The sequence below is a fragment of the Saccopteryx bilineata genome, chromosome 7, assembly GCF_036850765.1.
Source record: "Saccopteryx bilineata isolate mSacBil1 chromosome 7, mSacBil1_pri_phased_curated, whole genome shotgun sequence".
Classification (NCBI taxonomy): domain Eukaryota; kingdom Metazoa; phylum Chordata; class Mammalia; order Chiroptera; family Emballonuridae; genus Saccopteryx; species Saccopteryx bilineata.
In genome coordinates, this window is record NC_089496.1 from 26,099,935 (window position 1) to 26,119,875 (window position 19,941).

The window sequence follows — 19,941 nt, forward strand, 5'->3', positions numbered from 1 at the left end:
AACAGCTATGTAAACTAAATAGATGAACTAAAGGAATGACTAAGGGAATCTTCCCTCACGGTCCAGAATGGGCTTCCTCGCTGCTGCTCTGCTGTACTGTTGCCATCGAGAAGGGGAGACCCACTGTTGCTTGATGAATTTCTTTTCATGCAGGTGGTTTCTGCTAACCTAGTGTCCCACTTGCCGTTCTGTCTCCCCTGTCATTCTGCCTCAGAGTAGACGTTCCTCTTCCATTCATTCTTCATCATCTTTCTGCCTCCTTCCAGCCCTGACTCTGCAGCCACGACCATTCACCTTGACCCCTAGACAGTCTTGGCCACCAGTTATTCTGAGTCCAGAACAGGGAGAATTATGTCCCTAGGGAGAAGAAGAAGTCATTATTCACTTTCTCCAAATTCATGGCCTTAAAAAATAAAAGCTAAGTAATAATAATAATAATAACAAGAATCTCCCCAGGATTAACTTTTTTGAGGTTGAATGACAATAGCAACATTCATTTTCTTCAGCACAAACACCATCCAATCATAAGAAATGGTCTGACTATGAGCCCAACAAGATTGTATGACAGTATGACAGTTCATTTCCCAAAGTCTGAGTTATTCAGTCTTGTCTATAGTTACTTTTCTAAATTTTAATTAATACATTTTTAGAAAGAAAATAATAAAATAAGTAGAATGCGACTGAGCTCAGTACCTACATCTGGATTGTTCACATCTAGAAACATAATTTTTTTTAAGGTTGAGTAAATTATAAATAAACAGAAGAATGAATAAACATGGGCTCTATGAGAAGAAGGCGTTATCCCAGCGGTGAGAAGCAATATTCCAGGGAGTTAAGACATACGCTTGATATGAAAAGGATTGGCTTTAGAAGACAGAAGGAAATAGTTTGTGATATTTGCTTCATGATTTCAACATGTTTTTTGTTTGTTTGTTTTTTAATACAGATAGATGTTAAAAAGAAACTTGCTCTGAGAACAATGTGAAAACACGCTTGGTTTAATAAGCATTTATAGAGCCAAGCTGTTTTCTGCTTGTTCACTGGCCTTTCTTCAGTCCTGTTTCCTGGGTATGTTTCTCTTTTCTGTGTTTAAAGGTTGGCAGGTCCCTGGGCTCGGGTGAAGGCGCACTTTTCTCATCTAAACTCATCTTGGTGATTTTTTCTGGCCCCGTTCATTTGGTGATATCACCAAGTGGTGCTCACTCCCAGATCCCCTCCTGAGCTTCATTCAGCACATCCATCCAATTACATAGAAACCTGTCTCCACTCAAATTTCCCTCGGCCAGGCTGAGACCGGCTTTCCTGCCCCGGCTCCATGATCTTTGTCCTAATAAATGACAATTCTACTTCTCCAGGTGCTGAAGCCAAAATCCTAGAAAGCGTCTGTGTTGGCTCACTTTTCTTTTTTCTTTCTTTCTTTTTTTTTTTTCTTTCTATTTTCTGAAGCTGGAAACGGGGAGAGACAGTCAGACAGACTCGACCGGGATCCACCCGGCATGCCCACCAGGGGCGACGCTCTGTCCACCAGGGGGCGATGCTCTGCCCCTCCGGGGCGTCGCTCTGCCACGACCAGAGCCACTCCAGCGCCTGGGGCAGAGGCCAAGGAGCCATCCCCAGCGCCCGGGCCATCTTTGCTCCAATGGAGCCCTGGCTGTGGGAGGGGAAGAGAGAGACAGAGAGGAAGGAGGGGGAGGGGGTGGAGAAGCAAATGGGCGCCTCTCCTGTGTGCCCTGGCCGGGAATTGAACCCGGGTCCCCTGCACGCCAGGTCGACGCTCTACCGCTGAGCCAACCGGCCAGGGCACACTTTTCTTGATACCTCACACCGCACAAGTCTTTTGGGTGTCATAAAAATATATTGCCAGTTGGACAACTTCACACACTTACACTGAGTCCACCCCAGCCGAGGCCACGTGATTCTTTCTGGACTACAATGGTAAACTATCAATAGTCTTTCTGCTTTTACTCTTTTCTTCTTATACAGACCACCCACCACATAGCCAGCCCGAGGCATCTACAGAGACAGCAAATCAGATCATTTCCCTCCCCAATGCTTCCCTCACATTTAGAATATGTTCTGAAGTCTTTCTGTGACTGAGCGTGACATCATCTGAGCCCTGCTGCTTCACCAATGCTATTCCTTACCACTCCCTCTGTTACTCCTTTTTTTTTTTTTTGTATTTTTCTGAACTTGGAAACAGGGAGGCAGTCAGACAGACTCCCGCATGTGCCCAACCAGGATCCACCCGGCATGCCCACCAGGGGGCGATGCTCTGCCCATCTGAGGCGTTGCTCTGTTGCAACCAGAGCCATCTAGCGCCTGAGGCAGAAGCCATGGAGTCATCCTCAGCACCCGGGCCAACTTTGCTCCAATGGAGCCTTGGCTGCGGGAGGGGAAGAGAGAGACAGAGAGGAAAGAGAGGGAGAGGGGTGGAGAAGCAGATGGGTGCTTCTCCTGTGTGCCCTGGCTGGGAATCGAACTCAGGACTCCTACACACCAGGCCGATGCTCTACCACTGAGCCAACCGGCCAGGGCCTGTTACTCCTTTTGATGCTTGCCTTTTCTGCACACATCCAGCTTGCTCTTATCTACCTCAGGCTCTTTTCCCTTGCTCTTGCCTCTGCCAGGAAAGCCTTTCTCCATTATCTTCAGATAGTTCATTTCTTTGCTGTACCTTGGGCACGTCCTCAAGAAATCTGTACATCAAAAGTGTTATCCTCTTCCCTCATCATTCTCCATCACTGTATTTTTCTTCATAACATATTACGACCTAGTATGTTTATATATGTTATCTATTTTGTCTATCTTCTTGACCAGAGTGTAAATTCCATAAAGTAAGGGACATTGTCTGGCTTATTTATTCATGGAACCTAGAACAGTAGTGGTCCACAGTAGGGACTCAATAAATATTTGTCAAATTCATGAATGTACCAATCACATGAGACACAAAGACAAATAAAAATAGCATCTGTTATCAAAGATCTTAAAATGTGAAAAGAAGACACCCAAATCTGTTATTCCTTAGAGTGATAATATCATTTTTACAGTGGAGAGACAAGTAGCACAGCCAAGGGGTTGAGGAAGGTATTCTGGAAGACATGGCATTGAACCTTGAAGGATGAGTGAAGTTTACTAGTTAAAGAAAAAGAAATTTAAGGTCTTTGCAGATCAAGAAAACAACATAAGCAAAGACATGTAGATGCCTGCACAGAGCTAGACCAAAGGGTCCATTGTCCAGGAAGATTTGGTGATGAAAATTCTTAAAAATCTTACTAAGAACCCTGAGTGGGGGCGACAGATTTGAGTCTTGCCTCCTGTTTCTTTGCCAGTCGACCTCGCAATGAAAGCTTTTTTGTTTTCTCCAAAGCTGGTGCCATAGTATTGTCTTCTGTGGGTGTTGGGCAGTAAGCCCTTGCTTTGTAATAGGATCAAGAGATTTGGTAATGGTAATACAGCTGCCCAGAAGATTTTGGAATTCTGAGTGTGAATGCGTTGGCTGGGTCATCTGCAGAGGTATTGCAAGATGGTGTCAGAACAAAGATGAAAGAGAGACTGAGCTAGATATCTATGTCTCCAGTGAAAATGGGAGAGTGATGAAGAGTTTGTGAGATTGTAGATGAGGAGGGATTAGGAGTAACTTCAATGGGTGACATAAACCTTAATGGATAAGAGGTTGTACTTCAGGGAAAAAAATTAATGGTTCAGAAGCCCCATTGTTGATCTAGAAGAAGGGAATTCTCACCTCTAGACCCAGGAGAATGTGAGAATGAGGGACTTGGGGCCTTAGAGGAAATGGTATTTCATTTAACATTTCATTTAAGACAGGACTGTGAAAGCTACAGGAAAATATATTTGCCATAGAGTGTAGATTGAAAGGGCAGAATTGGGCCCTGGCAGGTTGGCTCAGCGGTAGAGCGTCGGCCTAGCGTGCGGAGAACCCGGGTTCGATTCCCGGCCAGGGCACACAGGAGAAGCGCCCATTTGCTTCTCCACCCCTCCGCTGCGCTTTCCTCTCTGTCTCTCTCTTCCCCTCCCACAGCGGAGGCTCCATTGGAGCAAAGATGGCCCGGGCACTGGGGATGGCTCTGTGGCCTCTGCCTCAGGCGCTAGAGTGGCTCTGGTCGCAACATGGCGATGCCCAGGATAGGCAGAGCATCGCCCCTGGTGGGCGTGCCGGGTGGATCCCGGTCGGGCGCATGCGAGAGTCTGTCTGACTGTCTCTCCCTGTTTCCAGCTTCAGAAAAATGAAGAAAAAAAAAAAAAAAAAAAAAAAAGAAAGGGCAGAATTGAAACTAGAACAAAGCAGCCAACTGAAAATATGCTTTGGTGACAGTTAATAATAAACTTGACACCGCACAAAATTGCATCCCTGACAGAGAAGCAGACTTGAGAAGCAACCCTGGAACACACGGAAAAGGAAAAGCCCTGAATAGTAAAAATAAATTTCCTTTTGAATAATAGATGTTTCCGAAGAATGCTTACTGTTAATAACAAGTGAGACAATACATGTAGAAGTCCTAGCGAGTGCTTGAAAAATAGCAGACGTTATTAATATTCTTACAAAGGAACTCTGAACAAGTATGCTTTCTTTTATCTTCACAAAGGCCTAGACAAGTGACATTATGAAAATGAAGACATCTCTGACAAAACAAGTCATTAATGAAGATTCTAAACTTCTACCCCCAGTTAATAAATAATTGAACCAAATTCCTTCACAGAGTCTTTTATTTATTTATTTTTTTAGTGAGAGAGACAGACAGACAGGGATAGATAGGTGGGAAAGGAGAGAGATGAGAAAGAAGCATCAACTCATACTTGCAACTTCTTAGTTGATCATTGATTGCTTTCTCATATGTGCCTTGATTGGGGGGGCTCTAGCCAAGCCAGTAACCCCTTGCTCAAGCCAGCAACCTTGGGCTCAAGTCAGTGACGTTGGGCTTCAAGCCAGCAACCATGAGTTTCATAGTCGTGTCTATGATCCCAAGCTCAAGCCGGTGATGCCACGCTCAAGCAGTTGAGCCTGTGCTCAAGCCAGCAACCTTGGAGTTTCAGACCTGGGTCCTCAACATCCCAGGCCGATGCTCTATTGACTGCGCCACTGCCTGGTCAGGCCCTTCTCAGATTCTTACTGTTATAACCTATGATACGAACCCATGTTTCCTTAAGTTCTCACATATACTGGGGCCACTATAACCAAGGAGACTGACTACTTTTCACTCTGTCTTAGTGTTTTTTCTAAGAAAAGTGTAAATTTTTAAGGTGATGTTAAAAAGAAAGCCATGAGTAATTGACCTTTTTATCACACTTGCATTTGAGAGCTGAGGCTCAAAAAGTTGTGAGAGATTTTTTTTCAGTGATCATAACTTGATAATTGGTGGGTGATGAACACGTTAAACAAAAAGAGGCTTTATAGTTTTTGATATATATATATATATATCTTTTTTATTTATTTTTTTACAGAGACAGAGAATCAGAGAGAGAGAGAGAGATAGGGACAGACAGGAAAAGAGAGAGATGAGAAGCATCAATCATCAATTTTTCATTGCGACACCTTAGTTGTTCATTGTTTGCTTTCTCATATGTGCCTTGACCGTGGGCCTTCAGCAGACCGAGTGACCCCTTTCTCAAGCCAGTGACCTTGGGTCCAAGCTGGTGAGCCTTGCTCAAACCAGATGAGCCCGTGCTCAAGCTGGCGACCTCAGGGTCTCGAACCTGGGTCATCCGCATCCCAGTTCGACACTCTATCCACTGTGCCACTGCCTGGTCAGGTGTTTTTGATATATTTTAAAAAGATTTCCTTTTTGAATATGATCAACATTTTGAAAAAGGGCAGAAAAAAATTTTTGTGGGTAGAAAAACACATTAATGTGGAGATAAAATGAGTAGATTTGGTTCCTGGCAAAATAAATGAAAAAATATATAAGTCTAGATACATTTCTAATAAAATAACAAATTTCAACAATAAAAATAGTAAAAGTATACAAACAAGTGAATAAGTAAAAAAGTAGGTTGCTTGTAAAGAAATAAAAACACTTGAAGGGCTTCCATTTCCTCATCAAAGAGAAAAATAAACTTATGGAATATTGTGGAGAAAATTACCCAAGAGATCTGGCTGGCTATGTCAGTTGGTCAGAGCATTGTCCCTATATGCCAAGGTTGCAGGTTCAATCCCCAGTCAGGGCACATACAAGAATCAACCACTGAATGCATAAATATATGTGGAACAACAAATCAGTGTGGCGCTCTCGCTCTCTCAAAATCAATCAATAAATTTTTTAAAGCTTTTTAAAAAAGAAAATTACACTGTTTAAATATTATTTTTAATGTAGAATGACAATTAAAAAATACTGGCCCTGCCCTGGCCGGTTGGCTCAGCGGTAGAGCATCGGCCTAGCGTGCGGAGGACCCGGGTTCGATTCCCGGCCAGGGCACATAGGAGAAGCGCCCATTTGCTTCTTCACCCCTCGCGCTTTCCTCTCTGTCTCTCTCTTCCCCTCCTGCAGCCAAGGCTCCATTGGAGCAAAGATGGCCCGGGCGCTGGGCATGGCTCTGTGGCCTCTGCCTCAGGCGCTAGAGTGGCTCTGGTCGCAATATGGCGACGCCCAGGATGGGCAGAGCATCGCCCCCTGGGGGGCAGAGCACCGCCCCTGGTGGGCGTGCTGGGTGGATCCCGGTCGGGCGCATGCGGGAGTCTGTCTGACTGTCTCTCCCTGTTTCCAGCTTCAGAAAAATGAAAAAAAAAAAAAAAACAAAAAAAACTCAGTGTTTGTATTCTTAGAAAATTTGCCAAAAGGTGCGCTGCCTTAAAAATTTACTAGACATGTGACTATTAAATAGCTCATGCAAAATACATGGGGTGTATTCATTTAAAATGTAATTTTTGTTTTTTAGTATCTCTTTAAATTGTTCAGAGAATCTAGTTTCTCCCCTACTATGGAAAGAAAACTCAGGGAGGTCTATGTCTCCTCTGGTAGCTGTTAGGTAAGAGAAAGTTATATAGTCACTTAAGTCCCAGAGATCAGTCCTGATTCAAAAGTTAGACATGGCCTGACCTGTGGTGGCGCAGTGGATAAAGCGTCGACTTGGAAATGCTGAGGTTGCCGGTTCAAAACCCTGGGCTTGCCTGGTCAAGGCACATATGGGAGTTGATGCTTCCAGCTCCTCCCCCCTTCTCCTTCTCTCTCTCTCTCTCTTTCTCTCTTCTCTCTAAAAATGAATTAAAAAATTTAAAAAAAGTTAGACATGTAGGGCTAATAATTTGAGCTTGATTTAAAATCACGGACCCTTCCTTCTCACCTCGTTCAAGTCTGCGGCAGACTGGAGCACTCATCCAGGGAAAGGGTGCACACTCTCTTTCCGTTCTCAGCACCTCTGTTCTTTTTTTCCATCTTATTAGCAGAGGTTTCCAGCCCCTGCAGAGCTGGTAAAAAAAAAAAAAGAGGGGTAAGGAAAGAGAGACAAGCAGAGCAGGAAAGCTCCTTCCAGGGACCTAGCTTGGCTGTCCTCAGGAGTTGGCAGGTGTTTAAAGCACTGCAACTGGATAAACACATAGAAATAAATGGGTAGAAATTAACTGAACAAATACATATAAATGAATATGCTTAGTGTTTGCAGAATCAAATGCAGCAGTCAAAATTGTTTTAGAAGGATCCCTTTTATTATTTTTGGAAATAAACAGAACGACATTAACAACATAGATTAAATTAATATATTGAGAGGGGCAAATGGTAGGTAAGAGAAATGATGGGATTAGATCCTGATTTTTCCCTAAGTGCTGTCCTACAGGGATACATGCTGATCACTGATTCAGCCATGCTGCCTGCCTTGAGCCTGTGGGTCAGTTCACCGCCACAGGACCCTAAGCTTACTGTGGCTGAGATAGAACCTTTCAGGCAGCAGGTGAAGCTTCAAGCATAGCTACAATCTGCTCTTTCTCCCTTCCTCACTAGTGGGTAGTCAGTTGTGCAGGATGTTCATAACATATCATGCATTGGCTACCAGGACTCAGTTTAATTTGTCTCATGTGGGTTGGATGAAAAACAGGCTGTATAATTTGTGGGGTTCAGTGCAAAATGAAAATATGGGGCCAGCCTGACCTGTGGTGGCACAGTGGATAAATCACTGACCTGGAATGCTGGGGTTGCCTGTTCGAAACCCCAGACTTACCTGGTCAAGGCACATAGGAAAAGCAACTACTACAAGCTGATTCTTCCCATCCCTCCCCCAGCCTCTCTCTCTGTCTCTCTCCTCTTTCTAAAATCAATAAACAAAATCTTAAAAAGAAAGAAAATGTGGAGCCTTTTGTTAAAAAATATTATCAAGAATTTCAAGATGGTAATATCAAAGCATGAAGCCAAGAGTGGGACCCACTAGGTGAGGGTCCCTGTGAGAAGCCAGCCTAGCTGGGGATTACTGGCCACCTTGTAGGATGGTCCATATCTCTGCATTTTCAATTAAAGGCCAAAATAACCTTCGCTTTCAAGTCATAATATTTTAAATAGTGTTTATTATTGAAAAAAAATGTTTGTAATTAAACATGGACAAAACATAGAAGACTAGATTGAGTTTTAAAACTGAATATAACAATTTTAACAACTATGACAATTTAAATTGTAGCTGTCAGGAAAGAGATGTGTAAGTATAAGAGGAAAATAGCTTAGACGTGTCCTCATTTCATAAGACAGGTGGTAAGAAATGCTATAATAAATTCATGAATAGAGACTTAAGTTTAAGAAAATTTTAATATTTCAAGAAAAGAATTAAAACATGATGAAGCTATCATATATTATAAACAGAGAATAGAAGAAATAAACAAAAGCTTACTTTTAATATCAGAAAGTAATGATACTTAAATTTGATCATAAATAGATAAATAATTATATCAGATGGAGTTAAGGAGGTAATTGCCTAAAGATCTCAAACAAACCTGGTTCTAAAAGGTATCCTTGTAAATAAATGCATCTACACTGGAAAACTGTCAATCAAGTTCTTCTATACTTTTGATTTTTTAAAACATGTGCCTTATTATTTAATAAAAATAATTTTGAAGAATTAAGGTAAGTTAATCCAAGAGGGATATATGCTATAAAATTGGTTATTCAAAAAATAGATAATTCCAATTCCCTTATTTTGGTTCCCAGTGTTGCCATGTATATGGGCAATGCTGTTTAAAGACATATATCTGCTCGGTTGCAAAAGTTTATTTAAGTTACATATGAAAAGTCATACTCTATCACTGGATAGAAAAATAAAATCTAGTATATGTACCTAATTAAAAGTATGTTTAATATAAAATGATGACTCTTAGAAACAAAAGCAGAAGGAGAGGATATATCAGAATAGGTAAGTACAAAAGAAAATTAAAGCCCTGGCCGGTTGGCTCAGTGGTAGAGCGTCGGCCTGGCGTGCAGAAGTCCTGGGTTCCATTCCCGGCCAGGGCACACAGGAGAGGCGCCCATCTGCTTCTCCACCCTCCCCCTCTCCTTCCTCTCTGTCTCTCTCTTCCCCTCCCGCAGCTGAGGCTCCATTGGAGCAAAGATGGCCTGGGCTCTGGGGATGGCTCCTTGGCCTCTGCCCCAGGTGCTAGAGTGGCTCTGGTCGCGACAGAGCGACCCCCGGAGGGGCAGAGCTTCGCCCCCTGGTGGGCAGAGCGTCACCCCTGGTGGGCGTGCCAGGTGGATCCCGGTCGGGCGCATGTGGGAGTCTGTCTGACTGTCTCTCCCGGTTTCCAGCTTCAGAAAAATACAAAAAAAAAAAAGCAAGTCTTTAAGAAAGACGGTGGCTTTGCCTCCTCCAATACAAAACAAATGAAATTAACACTATAGAAAGAGTATTTTCTTTTGGTTTATATGTACTATCTTTTCTGTTGCAATGATACTAGAATAAACTATTTAAAGAGTTTTGACTATGCCAGCAACAGTAAAACCAAGGAGATATTTTTAACCTCTTACCACAAACTTTAAGAAGTGTCATATTAAAATGAAATGTTTTAGGTCAAAGAATAAAACCCAGTCTTTTGTGTGGCCTCAAGGGTCCAACATCATGCTGGTATCTTTCTTCCCCTCGTTTTCTTTCTGTTTCTGGAACACGCCACACCTGTTACCCCTGTTGGGCCTTCGTACTTGCTATTCTTTTTATTTAGAATGTTTTTCTTTTGGTTATTTCATGGCTACCCTCAGAGGTCAATTTCTCACTAGTCAACTCTAATGTTAGTCACTGTCATTAAAACCTGTTCTATCTTCTTCATTGTATTTATTACTATTTTAATTATATTATCGCATATTTACCCATGTGTTCATTTTCTGTCCTTCGACCAGAGGTGGATTTAACAGCGGGCACACTGGGCACGCGCTCTGGGCCCCGACTTCTGAAGGGCCCTGCAAAACCCCAACTTTACACTTTTTTCCTAATGACAAGGGGCCTTATATTTTCTTCTGCACCTGGAGCCTCAACCTACCTTAATCCACCTCTGCTTTCAACTACTATGTATGTTACTTGGTAGCAGGGATCTCGATCATTTTATACACAGGTGCCTCTCTGTACCTGACACAGAATAGAAACAGAATAAAGATTTGAAGAATAAATGCGTGAGTCTTGAGATGTGAGAACATCAAAAAATTGGATGAAATGTTCAATATCAGGTGGGCTAGTTGGGAACAAAGATGTAGGTTGCTTAAGGGAAAGGCAAAACCATAGAGGAATCGGAGCACCTGGTAAGATTCCTCGTTCCTTCCTCTTCTAGCCAAAGGGAGGGTAAAGGGACTGGACTGAAGACAAGGAAAGGGGAACACTTAAATGTTGAACCATGGAAAAATCAACTCCCAGTGACATTAACGTTGGGGGGCATTGGGTCAGATAAGAAAGGGCATTCCTGCGTCAAGGAATAATTTAAATCTGGACCTATCAACACTGTCTACAGGCTCGGGTTTATTGGAGAGCTACAGACAAGGTAATCTGGTGGAAGGGAAGTCAAAGGAGTGGAGAATTCAAGCACATAGCACTCTATTGTTTAAGATCTAATAGAGGGCTAGAATAATTCTAACAGAAGTCTTGGATAACACTGCCTCAGTCAAAAGCTAGTAAGCTGAGCAAATATTCTGTAAACATAGTGACTGAGTGGAGAGGGCTGCTCATTCCCTCCCAGTCCCAACTCCTCCATGTTTATGTTATTCACTTATTCTTCATTTTCCAATTACCAGTAGACATACAATATTATATTGGTTTGGGATATACACCATTGTGGATAGACATTATAGAATTTACAAAGTGATCCTACAATAAGTGTGTATTTTAAGAATTTATTATTTAGCTTTTCATTCATCTTTGATTGATCTGAAATTTCATACACAGGCACATACCCTCCCTCATGAATTCTAATTTGTGCTTTTACAACACTGTTAGTCTTGGATCCCAATATTTCTGTTAAATAGTCCATTATTTCTCTGCTGATTCATACTGCCCCATCTGTCATTACAGATGCTTTTTGTAAGTAGGTTTCTTCCTAAGCTCTTGAATATATTTCATTGGTCTAGTTGCCTCTCCATGTGTCAATACTAAAGTGCTTTAATTGTAATTTGCTTGGATATCTGGTAGGGAAAGTACACCCTCTTCACCATCTCTCCTTTCCTTTTCATCCTTTTCACTTTTTTACAAAATTGACTTGCTTCTTATTCTATGCAAATTCTGTAAGAATAATATCTTAATTGCACTAAATTTATAGATCAATTCAGGAAGAATTGCCATCCTTATAATATTGAATCTTTCTATCTATGAACATAGCAAAGCAGGCTATTTATTTAAATTTAAGTCCCTTGACTTCAATAAAGTTTTTATGATTTTCTCAGTAATGATCTTATTTGTATCCTGAAAAATGAATAAGAAAAACACAAACAACCCAATGAAATATGGCCAGAGGCTATGAATAGACAATTTATACAATTGGAAATCTTTTTGCCTGTAAACATATGAGACCACACGCAACTTTATGGGTAACCAGGGGAATGCAACTACATCAAAATACCATTTCATACCATCTAATTGACAAACATTAATCTGTTTGACAGTATCAAGTGTTGGAAATGTTTAAACTGTATGGATGTGTCTATAAATTGATATAACCACTGATGAGTATAATTTAATATAGTTGAAAATGTTCATACTCTATTACCTAGTAATTCTATTTCTCTCTCTCTCAGGAAACTTCTGCACAGTTTGAAAGGTATTTGTTATTATGAAAAAGCTAAAACAATATAACTGTCATTAGTAGAAGAATGCCTAAACTGTAGTTTAATTATGCAGTGTAGTTCTACTCAACAGTTGAAATGAAAAAAAGAAAAATCAACTCTCCACTCAAAAACATAAGGTGACTGATCAAAATAGATTGCAAGAGTAAGATACCACTTACACAGTTTTTAAGAACACATAATAATAGTATATGCGTTGTTTATGGATAAATATGTGAGTAATAAAAGAACAAAAATTTACAAGGAAATGACAAAACTCAACTTCAGTAATTACCTCCTTGAAGAAAGAAAGGAAGGAAGAAAGGAGAAATGGGGTGGGTTTTTTACTGGAAAATTTTATCTTGGAAAAAAGAAAACTAAAGTAAGCATGGTCACAGCTTCTGTAATGACAGAGACCTCCTCTTGCTCCCACTGTCAGGGAGCTTTGGAGGTCACAGAACTTGGGATGAATGTAGAAGCTTCCATGCGCCAACTGGTACTTGCAGGAGTAGCAAAGCCCAGCAGGTGGAGCCACTAGGATGACTGAGTACCTATGATCAGCCAACCTAACAACGGGCACTTGGAGGCAGTTTAATTTTATTTGGAAAAAAGTAAGGGAATATGAGGTCTCATAATCAGGATTCATGAAGTTTATTCTCTCTGTTGAAAGATAATGAAAGGAGACAATCACGCAGTCTAGGAGAGCAGAAAAAATGTAATATGTGACTGGCACTGTGTCCTCAGTAATCCTAGCTTCAGGATTACCTTTCCCCTGGAACCTGGCCGGGCGGGTCAGGCACCACTTTTTGTGACCAGCTCCCACTTTGCGTTCAAATTCTTATTTTATCTCCCCTATTTGTCCCATTGTTGGTGTACACAAATTCTCCCTCCTTTGCCCATAGGTGAAATCTGGAAAGTTTTTGTTTTTCATCAAACAGTGCAAATTATAATTTTTATCTGTCTCATTTGCTACCGTTCCAAACTACTTCTGGATATCATCCTGCATAAAAAGTTCATGAAAGACCTTCTCTCATTAAAAGTTACTTTATCTCAAATAATTTACCCTGCTTCTGTAGAATGAAAATTACTGCAAAAAATTTTTTTTTGAGGAGGGGTATAGTTAACAGAATGTAAAGAAAATCTTTTAGAGAAAGAGATAATATTTTTTTTACTAGAAAGACTCTATATTGTAAGAATGTCAATTCTTACTAAATTAATTTCTACACCAAAATTTCATAAGAATCCAAAGTTAAACATTTTAAAAATCTATAAGAAAACTAAATTATAATTAATCTGGATAGCTTTGCAGCCTCTGAGACAAGAAAGACAATCCAGCATTTTTTTTAAAAAAGTGTTTGTTTTGAATTTGACTATATGAAGTTGACATCCTTGTATTTAAGAAAGTCCCAATACAAGAGTGTGGTGGTTACTGGGGGTGGGGATGGGAGGAGAGGGGGTGGGGGGAGAAGAGGGGCACAAAGAAAACCAGATCGAAGGTGACAGAAGACAATTTGACTCTGGGTGATGGGTATGCAACATAATCAAATATCAAAATAACCCGGAGATGTTTTCTCTGAACCTGTGTACCCTGATTGATTAATGTCACCCCATTAAAATTAATAAAAAAATAAAAATAAATATAAAAGAAAGTCCAAATAACCCTGGCCAGATAGCTCAGTTGGTTAGGGCATTGTCCCTACACTCGGAGGTTGAGGTTTGATCCCTGGTCAGGGCACATAACAAGAATTAACCGCTAAATGAATAAATGAGTGGAACAACAAATTAATGTTTCTTTCTCTCTCTGTCTCTCTCCCTTTCTCTTTCTCTAAAAAATAAAAACTTTAAATTTAAACTGGTTTAAAATTTTATACCAATTATGAAAGCACAGGCTTAGATTTTAATGAAAATCTAAAATCAGGCTTTTAATGAAAGTTACATATAAATGTAAACAAAACAGAAAGCCTTCAATGTATAAAAGGATAAAAATTTGGACATTTATCAAAAGAAAAAAAAGGACCATTTTTTCCTTCCTAACTAGCAAAAAAATAAAGTTTTTTAAAAAATGTATAACAGCACACTGGTGAGTGAACTAGCACTTTCCCATATCAATGATATATATATACACACACACACACATATGTATATATATGTATGTATATATGTATATATATACACATGTATGTATGTATGTATATGCATGTATATACATGTATATATAACTTTTGACAATTATTTATAAAGGCTCTTATAATGTTCCACTGTTTTAGCTTAAAAACTATTTTGGGGGGAATTTATACCAAGAAAATAATACTAAAACTTACATACAGATTTATTACTTGTCACATTAGTCGTAAGATCAAAACTTTAGAAAAAATCCTTACATCTAACAATAAGGTAAATTCACTCTATAGAATGTTCTATAGTTATTTAAAAATGATATTTAAGATAACTATACAACACATGGGAATGTTTATAATAAAAAAATGGCACGGTTGGTCAATAAAAATATTAAAATATGGCTAACCAAATTGTTAACTAAGAAAACAAACATTCAAACACAATGAGTTGTCCCCACACACCCACCGGGTTGAATAAAATGAAATAGACTGAAAATACCAAGTATTGACAAGAATGTGGCACCAGAACCCTCACACATTGCTTATGGGAGTGAAAACTGGTCTGATACCATCTAAGGAACTGAAGATACGTGCCCAATGACCCAGCAATTCCACTCATAAGTACAGAGCCCAGGGAAACCCCTGCACGTAGCTCCAGGGACAAGAATCTACAAGAATGCTCATGGCAGCAGTGTTCAGAATAACCTGAAACTGGAAGTGCCCATCACCAGTAGGGTGGATCAACTGTGTGTTACTAGTGCTATGCAGTAGAACACAATAAAATGAACAAACAAAAGTATAACAATATAAATTATTTTCATTAACATAACATTGAGTGAAAAAAGCAACTCATAAAGAATGTTTATTAATGTATTAATCTATTTTTATAAAGTTCAAAAATTAATGAAACCAAAGTATCTTGTTTAGAGATATAAACAAGGTGGTAAAACTATAGAGAAATGAAAAAACGTGATGATCATGAGTCAGAAAAATAGTTACTTCTAGTAAGATGGAGGAGTTGTAATAGAGAAGGATACACTGGAAAGTGGGAAACATTCTCGAGGTCTGAAAGTGTTCGATTTCTACTTTATTTTTTTTAGTGTTTGATTTCTTGGCCTGGGATATGTTTATATGGATGACAGCTTTACAATATTTTTAAAACTGCATATATGTCATTTTATATAGTATGCAATGCACGTTATATGTTATGGGTTGAATTGTATCCTCTTCCATTGACTCCTCAAAAAGAAATTGCATGCTGAAGTCCTGATCCTCAATATGTCTGTATGTGATTTTGTTTGGAAATAAGGCTGCGCAGATGTAATTAGCTAAAATAAATAGGAGTAGAATGGGCCCTTATTGCAATATGACTTGTGCCCTCTTAAGAAGACAGCCATGTGAAGACACAGAGACAGAGAATGCCTTGTGAAGACGGAGGCAGACCTTGGAGTGACCCCTACAGGCCAATGTACACCAAGCCCTGCCTGCCGTCACCACAAGCCAGGAGAGGCACGACACAGGTTCTCGCTTAGAGCCCTCAGAAGGGACCAACCCTGCCCACACCTTGATCTCAAACTTCTAGTCTCCAGAACTGTGAATGGATGTGATTTAAGCCACCTCGTTTGCGCTACTTCATTACAAGAGCTCTAGGAGACAAATGCATTGTACTACTGCATTAAAAAAATATTTTTAAAAATTTCCCTAGAATTTATGTTTACGGTCTCTACTTTCTTGAATAAATCACAAAATCTAAAATTAAAAGGTAGCCAAATTATCCCACTTTATATATTCCTTGTAAATATGAAGGCATTCAAAGACACAACTCAAATAGTTTAAAAGTAAGGATCTCCTGTTCAGAAAGGCAAACTGCATAGCCTATCTATTTATACCAAGAGGTCAAGGATCAATTGTAAATGTCCAAGTATATTTAAAAATAAAGAATGGAGTTTGTTCTGATTTGACCTGTAACGTTTTGGTGCTGATCCTTGGTCCCCTTCCTTACTGGAAACCCTCCAGCGTCTGAAGTGACTCTGAATATGGCTTCTGGGAAGACATTCTTATTCATTGCATTTCACTCCAGAGGAAAGAAGGGCTGACCTGAAGGGAGGCCTGACCCGGGACTTCCCTGGGGCGAAATACTGATGCATACAGATGGCTTGGTGAATGATAATCTTCAGTTACAATTCTGCTCTCCGTGATTAGGCACTGACAGTCTCAGAGTTCACAGAGCACTGTGACTTTATGTAGACATTGAGCATGCTTGTAGCAGTACTCCTTTCTCAAATATGTTTTATTTGATCAGAAGACACCATTAAAAAGGAAATAAAAGGAACAGATTTTTTAAAATTAACAAAATGTAACACGATTTCTATACTTCTTTCAAGTTTTCAAATACCAAAAGAGAGCAAAGAACAAAAACGAAATGGGCTGACTGGGTGGTGGTACAGTGGATAGAGCGTTGGACTGGGACACAGAGGACCCAGGTTTGAAACCCCGAGGTCGCTGGCCTGAGTGTGGGGTCATCCAACTATTCGACTTGAGTGCAGGCTTACTGGCTTGACCGCAGGGTCACTGGCTTGAGCATGGGATCATAGACGTGACCCCATGGTTGCTGGCTTGAGCAAGGGGTCACTCACTCTGCTGTAGTCCCCCAGTCAAGGCACGTATGAGAAAGCAATCAGTGAACAACTAAGGTGCTGCAACGAGGAATTGATGCTTCTCATCTCTCTCCTTTCCTGTCTGTCTGTCCCTATCTGTCCCTGTCTCTGACTCTCTCTCTCTGTCTCTGTGGGAGGGAGGGAGGGAGGGAGGGAGGGAGGGAGGGAGGGAGGGAGGGAGGGAGGAGGAAGGAAGGAAGGAAGGAAGGAAGGAAGGAAGGAAGGAAGGAAAGAAAAGGGAAAGGAAGGAAGAGAAGAAAGGAAATGAGGTAGACAGAATAACATTTTGAAAGCAGGCTGTTACAAAGGAAAGCTAGAAAGAGTTGAGGAGGCAATATGTGAAGAGCATTTAGCTCACAATGTTGTGTATGGTAAGTGCTTAATAAAATACTATTATTAATAATAAGTATCTCCAGATTAATACTTGAAGTAGCTATGTAAATTTCCAGTAGAACTGACAGTAGAATAGGCTCCCTAGGGGTCATTTGGTTCACCCCATTTAATTAGGCAGAGAAGGAAAATTTCAGCTTCTCAAGTTGACTATTCTAGTACTTCACATTTCCTATAAGAAAAAGAAAATTCTCTTCAGTTGCCTGGCCTATTAAATAAGTGGATTAGAATAATTTCTAAAGAGCTTTCCAAGCACTAATAATTTGTACTTCAAACAGCCGTTGTCAACCGTGCATCAAATGTTGCAGTCTCTAAATCACTCTTTCAGTGGGTAATATCTATTATACTGGTTTCCACCCCTTTCGATGAAAAACATGACCCTTAGGTTAGTTTGGAGATGGTAGTATCTATTATACTGGTTTCCACCCCTTTCGATGAAAAACATGACCCTTAGGTTAGTTTGGAGATCGACGTGTTTGTGATTTGTGTTTTTCCCCAGGTGTGTCCCAAGGGGCCCTCACAGACTTGGGGGGCTCCAGGACTGTCAGTCTTCAGTCAGAGGGCGGGGCAACATTCACATCACTCGTTTGCCTGGCCCTCGCTTTCAGGCCTTTCCACTTTGAAAGACATGAAAAACATGATTTTGTGAAACATTCAAAGAAACTGATGATTTTTAAAACTATTTGTTTGAGCTTCAAAAGTTGCAATATAACCTTTCTTTTCAATGGTATTTACTATTTCATTGATAAAAGCTATTAATTATAGGAACCACTTTGTATCTTCCAATCCACCAAAGACTAAGGACAAACAGCTTGAAATCCTCAGTTCTCCGCTGCCACCCTGTCCCCCACCCCGGTGCAATTGTTAGCTGTCCAGGAGATGGCGCTGTTGTTTTAAGGAGTTGCTTCAATGAGGCCCAGAAACAGAATATGGAAAACACCGATAATGTACAACAGTCAGCAGTTAAAAGGGAAGCAGCGAAGAAAGTCCTGTTTAATGAAGCCTAGGTATCATGGCAAAATAAGTTTAAACAATTGTCTTCCTCAATCTCCCTTCCTAGGGGCAAATGTGAACATGAAGACCAACAACCAGGACGAGGAGACACCCTTGCACACAGCCGCCCACTTCGGCCTCTCGGAGTTGGTGGCCTTCTATGTGGAACACGGAGCCGTAGTGGACAGTGTGAACGCCCACATGGAAACCCCCCTGGCCATCGCAACCTACTGGGCCCTCCGCTTTAAAGAGCAGGAGTACAGCAGGGAGCACCACCTCATCTGCCGAATGTTACTCGACTACCATGCCGAGGTCAACGCCAGGGATGACGACTTTAAATCTCCGCTCCACAAGGCAGCCTGGAACTGTGACCACGTGCTCATGCACATGATGCTGGAAGCTGGTGCCGAAGCCAACCTCATGGATATCAATGGCTGTGCTGCCATCCAGTACGTGCTGAAGGTCACCTCCGTGCGGCCTGCCGCCCAGCCTGAGATCTGCTACCAGCTGCTGTTGAACCACGGGGCTGCTAGAATATACCCTCCACAGTTCCATAAGGTGAGGCTGTGCTCCTCCGAGTGACTCAAGCTGGAGGTTTGAGTCTTTGGGTTAACTACTTCCGATCCTCGACCCGACCTTACATTCACACATATAACTAGCTAGCTTGTCCTAATCTAAGTATGTTTGAACTCTGGGCCTGAGAGCAGAGAATGAGAACAAGAGTGGCAGGTACTCTTCCACATCATGTGTGAACACCAATGAGCTGTCAGTGGCTTCCCGAGTCGAGCGAGATCAGAAGCCACTTTAAGTCTGCAGGAGAGGTGAGTGGTGTCAGACAGGAATACACGTGCTGTCTCTTGAACAGAATGCCTGATTTAAAGATGATTGTGCCTGCTTTGGAATTAGTTGACCTGAAAGGGCCACTCAATTTTCCAGTTTATTGAAAGCTTATGTTTGTTGAATACTAATAATTATATTTATTATATGTAATGAATTCTATTTATTAAGCACCCTGCTGTAAGCATTTTGAATTTTAAAATTTAATTCTTATAACAACCCTATGAGATAATATTATTATCCTTATTTTATAAAGGAGGAAACTGAGGCAGAGAGTTTGTTAAGCAACTTGCCTCATCTCACACAGCGAGACTGCCAGGATTCAACCTTACACCATTTGGTGCTAGTGTCTATTCTTGTAATACCATACTGCATCACCTTTATTTTTACCAATACTTACTGATAAGTCTAATGGGCTAGCAGGGACCAGATATTAACACTGCGGATATACTAAGACATTATACCTACTTTCAGGTAGCTCAGACTCTAGTGGGAGAGACAAACACAAAAGGAGATCATTTTCACATGCTATGGTAAATATCAGGTAAAGGAATTAAGTTGGTGACGGTAATTAGGTTGGAAACCAAAATTCATTTCACCTTAAAATAAATCAAATGACACCCTACCTAGGATCTCACTCATTCTACATAATTAATTAACAAGAAGCAGGGGAGTTTCAGGTATAAACTGACTAAGTAATGTAGGATCACTGAAAGCTAGTTGACA

General features: G+C 40.7%; 1 protein-coding gene across 1 annotated transcript in view; it reads left to right on the plus strand.

Moving 5' to 3' along the window:
• Positions 1-19,941, plus strand: part of ASB4 (ankyrin repeat and SOCS box containing 4) — a 61,274-nt gene that overhangs the window by 28,407 nt on the left and 12,926 nt on the right. The window contains exon 3 of the mRNA XM_066240054.1: positions 18,446-18,936. Coding sequence (XP_066096151.1) covers positions 18,446-18,936 — 491 coding nt within the window. The remainder of the gene's footprint in view (positions 1-18,445; positions 18,937-19,941) is intronic.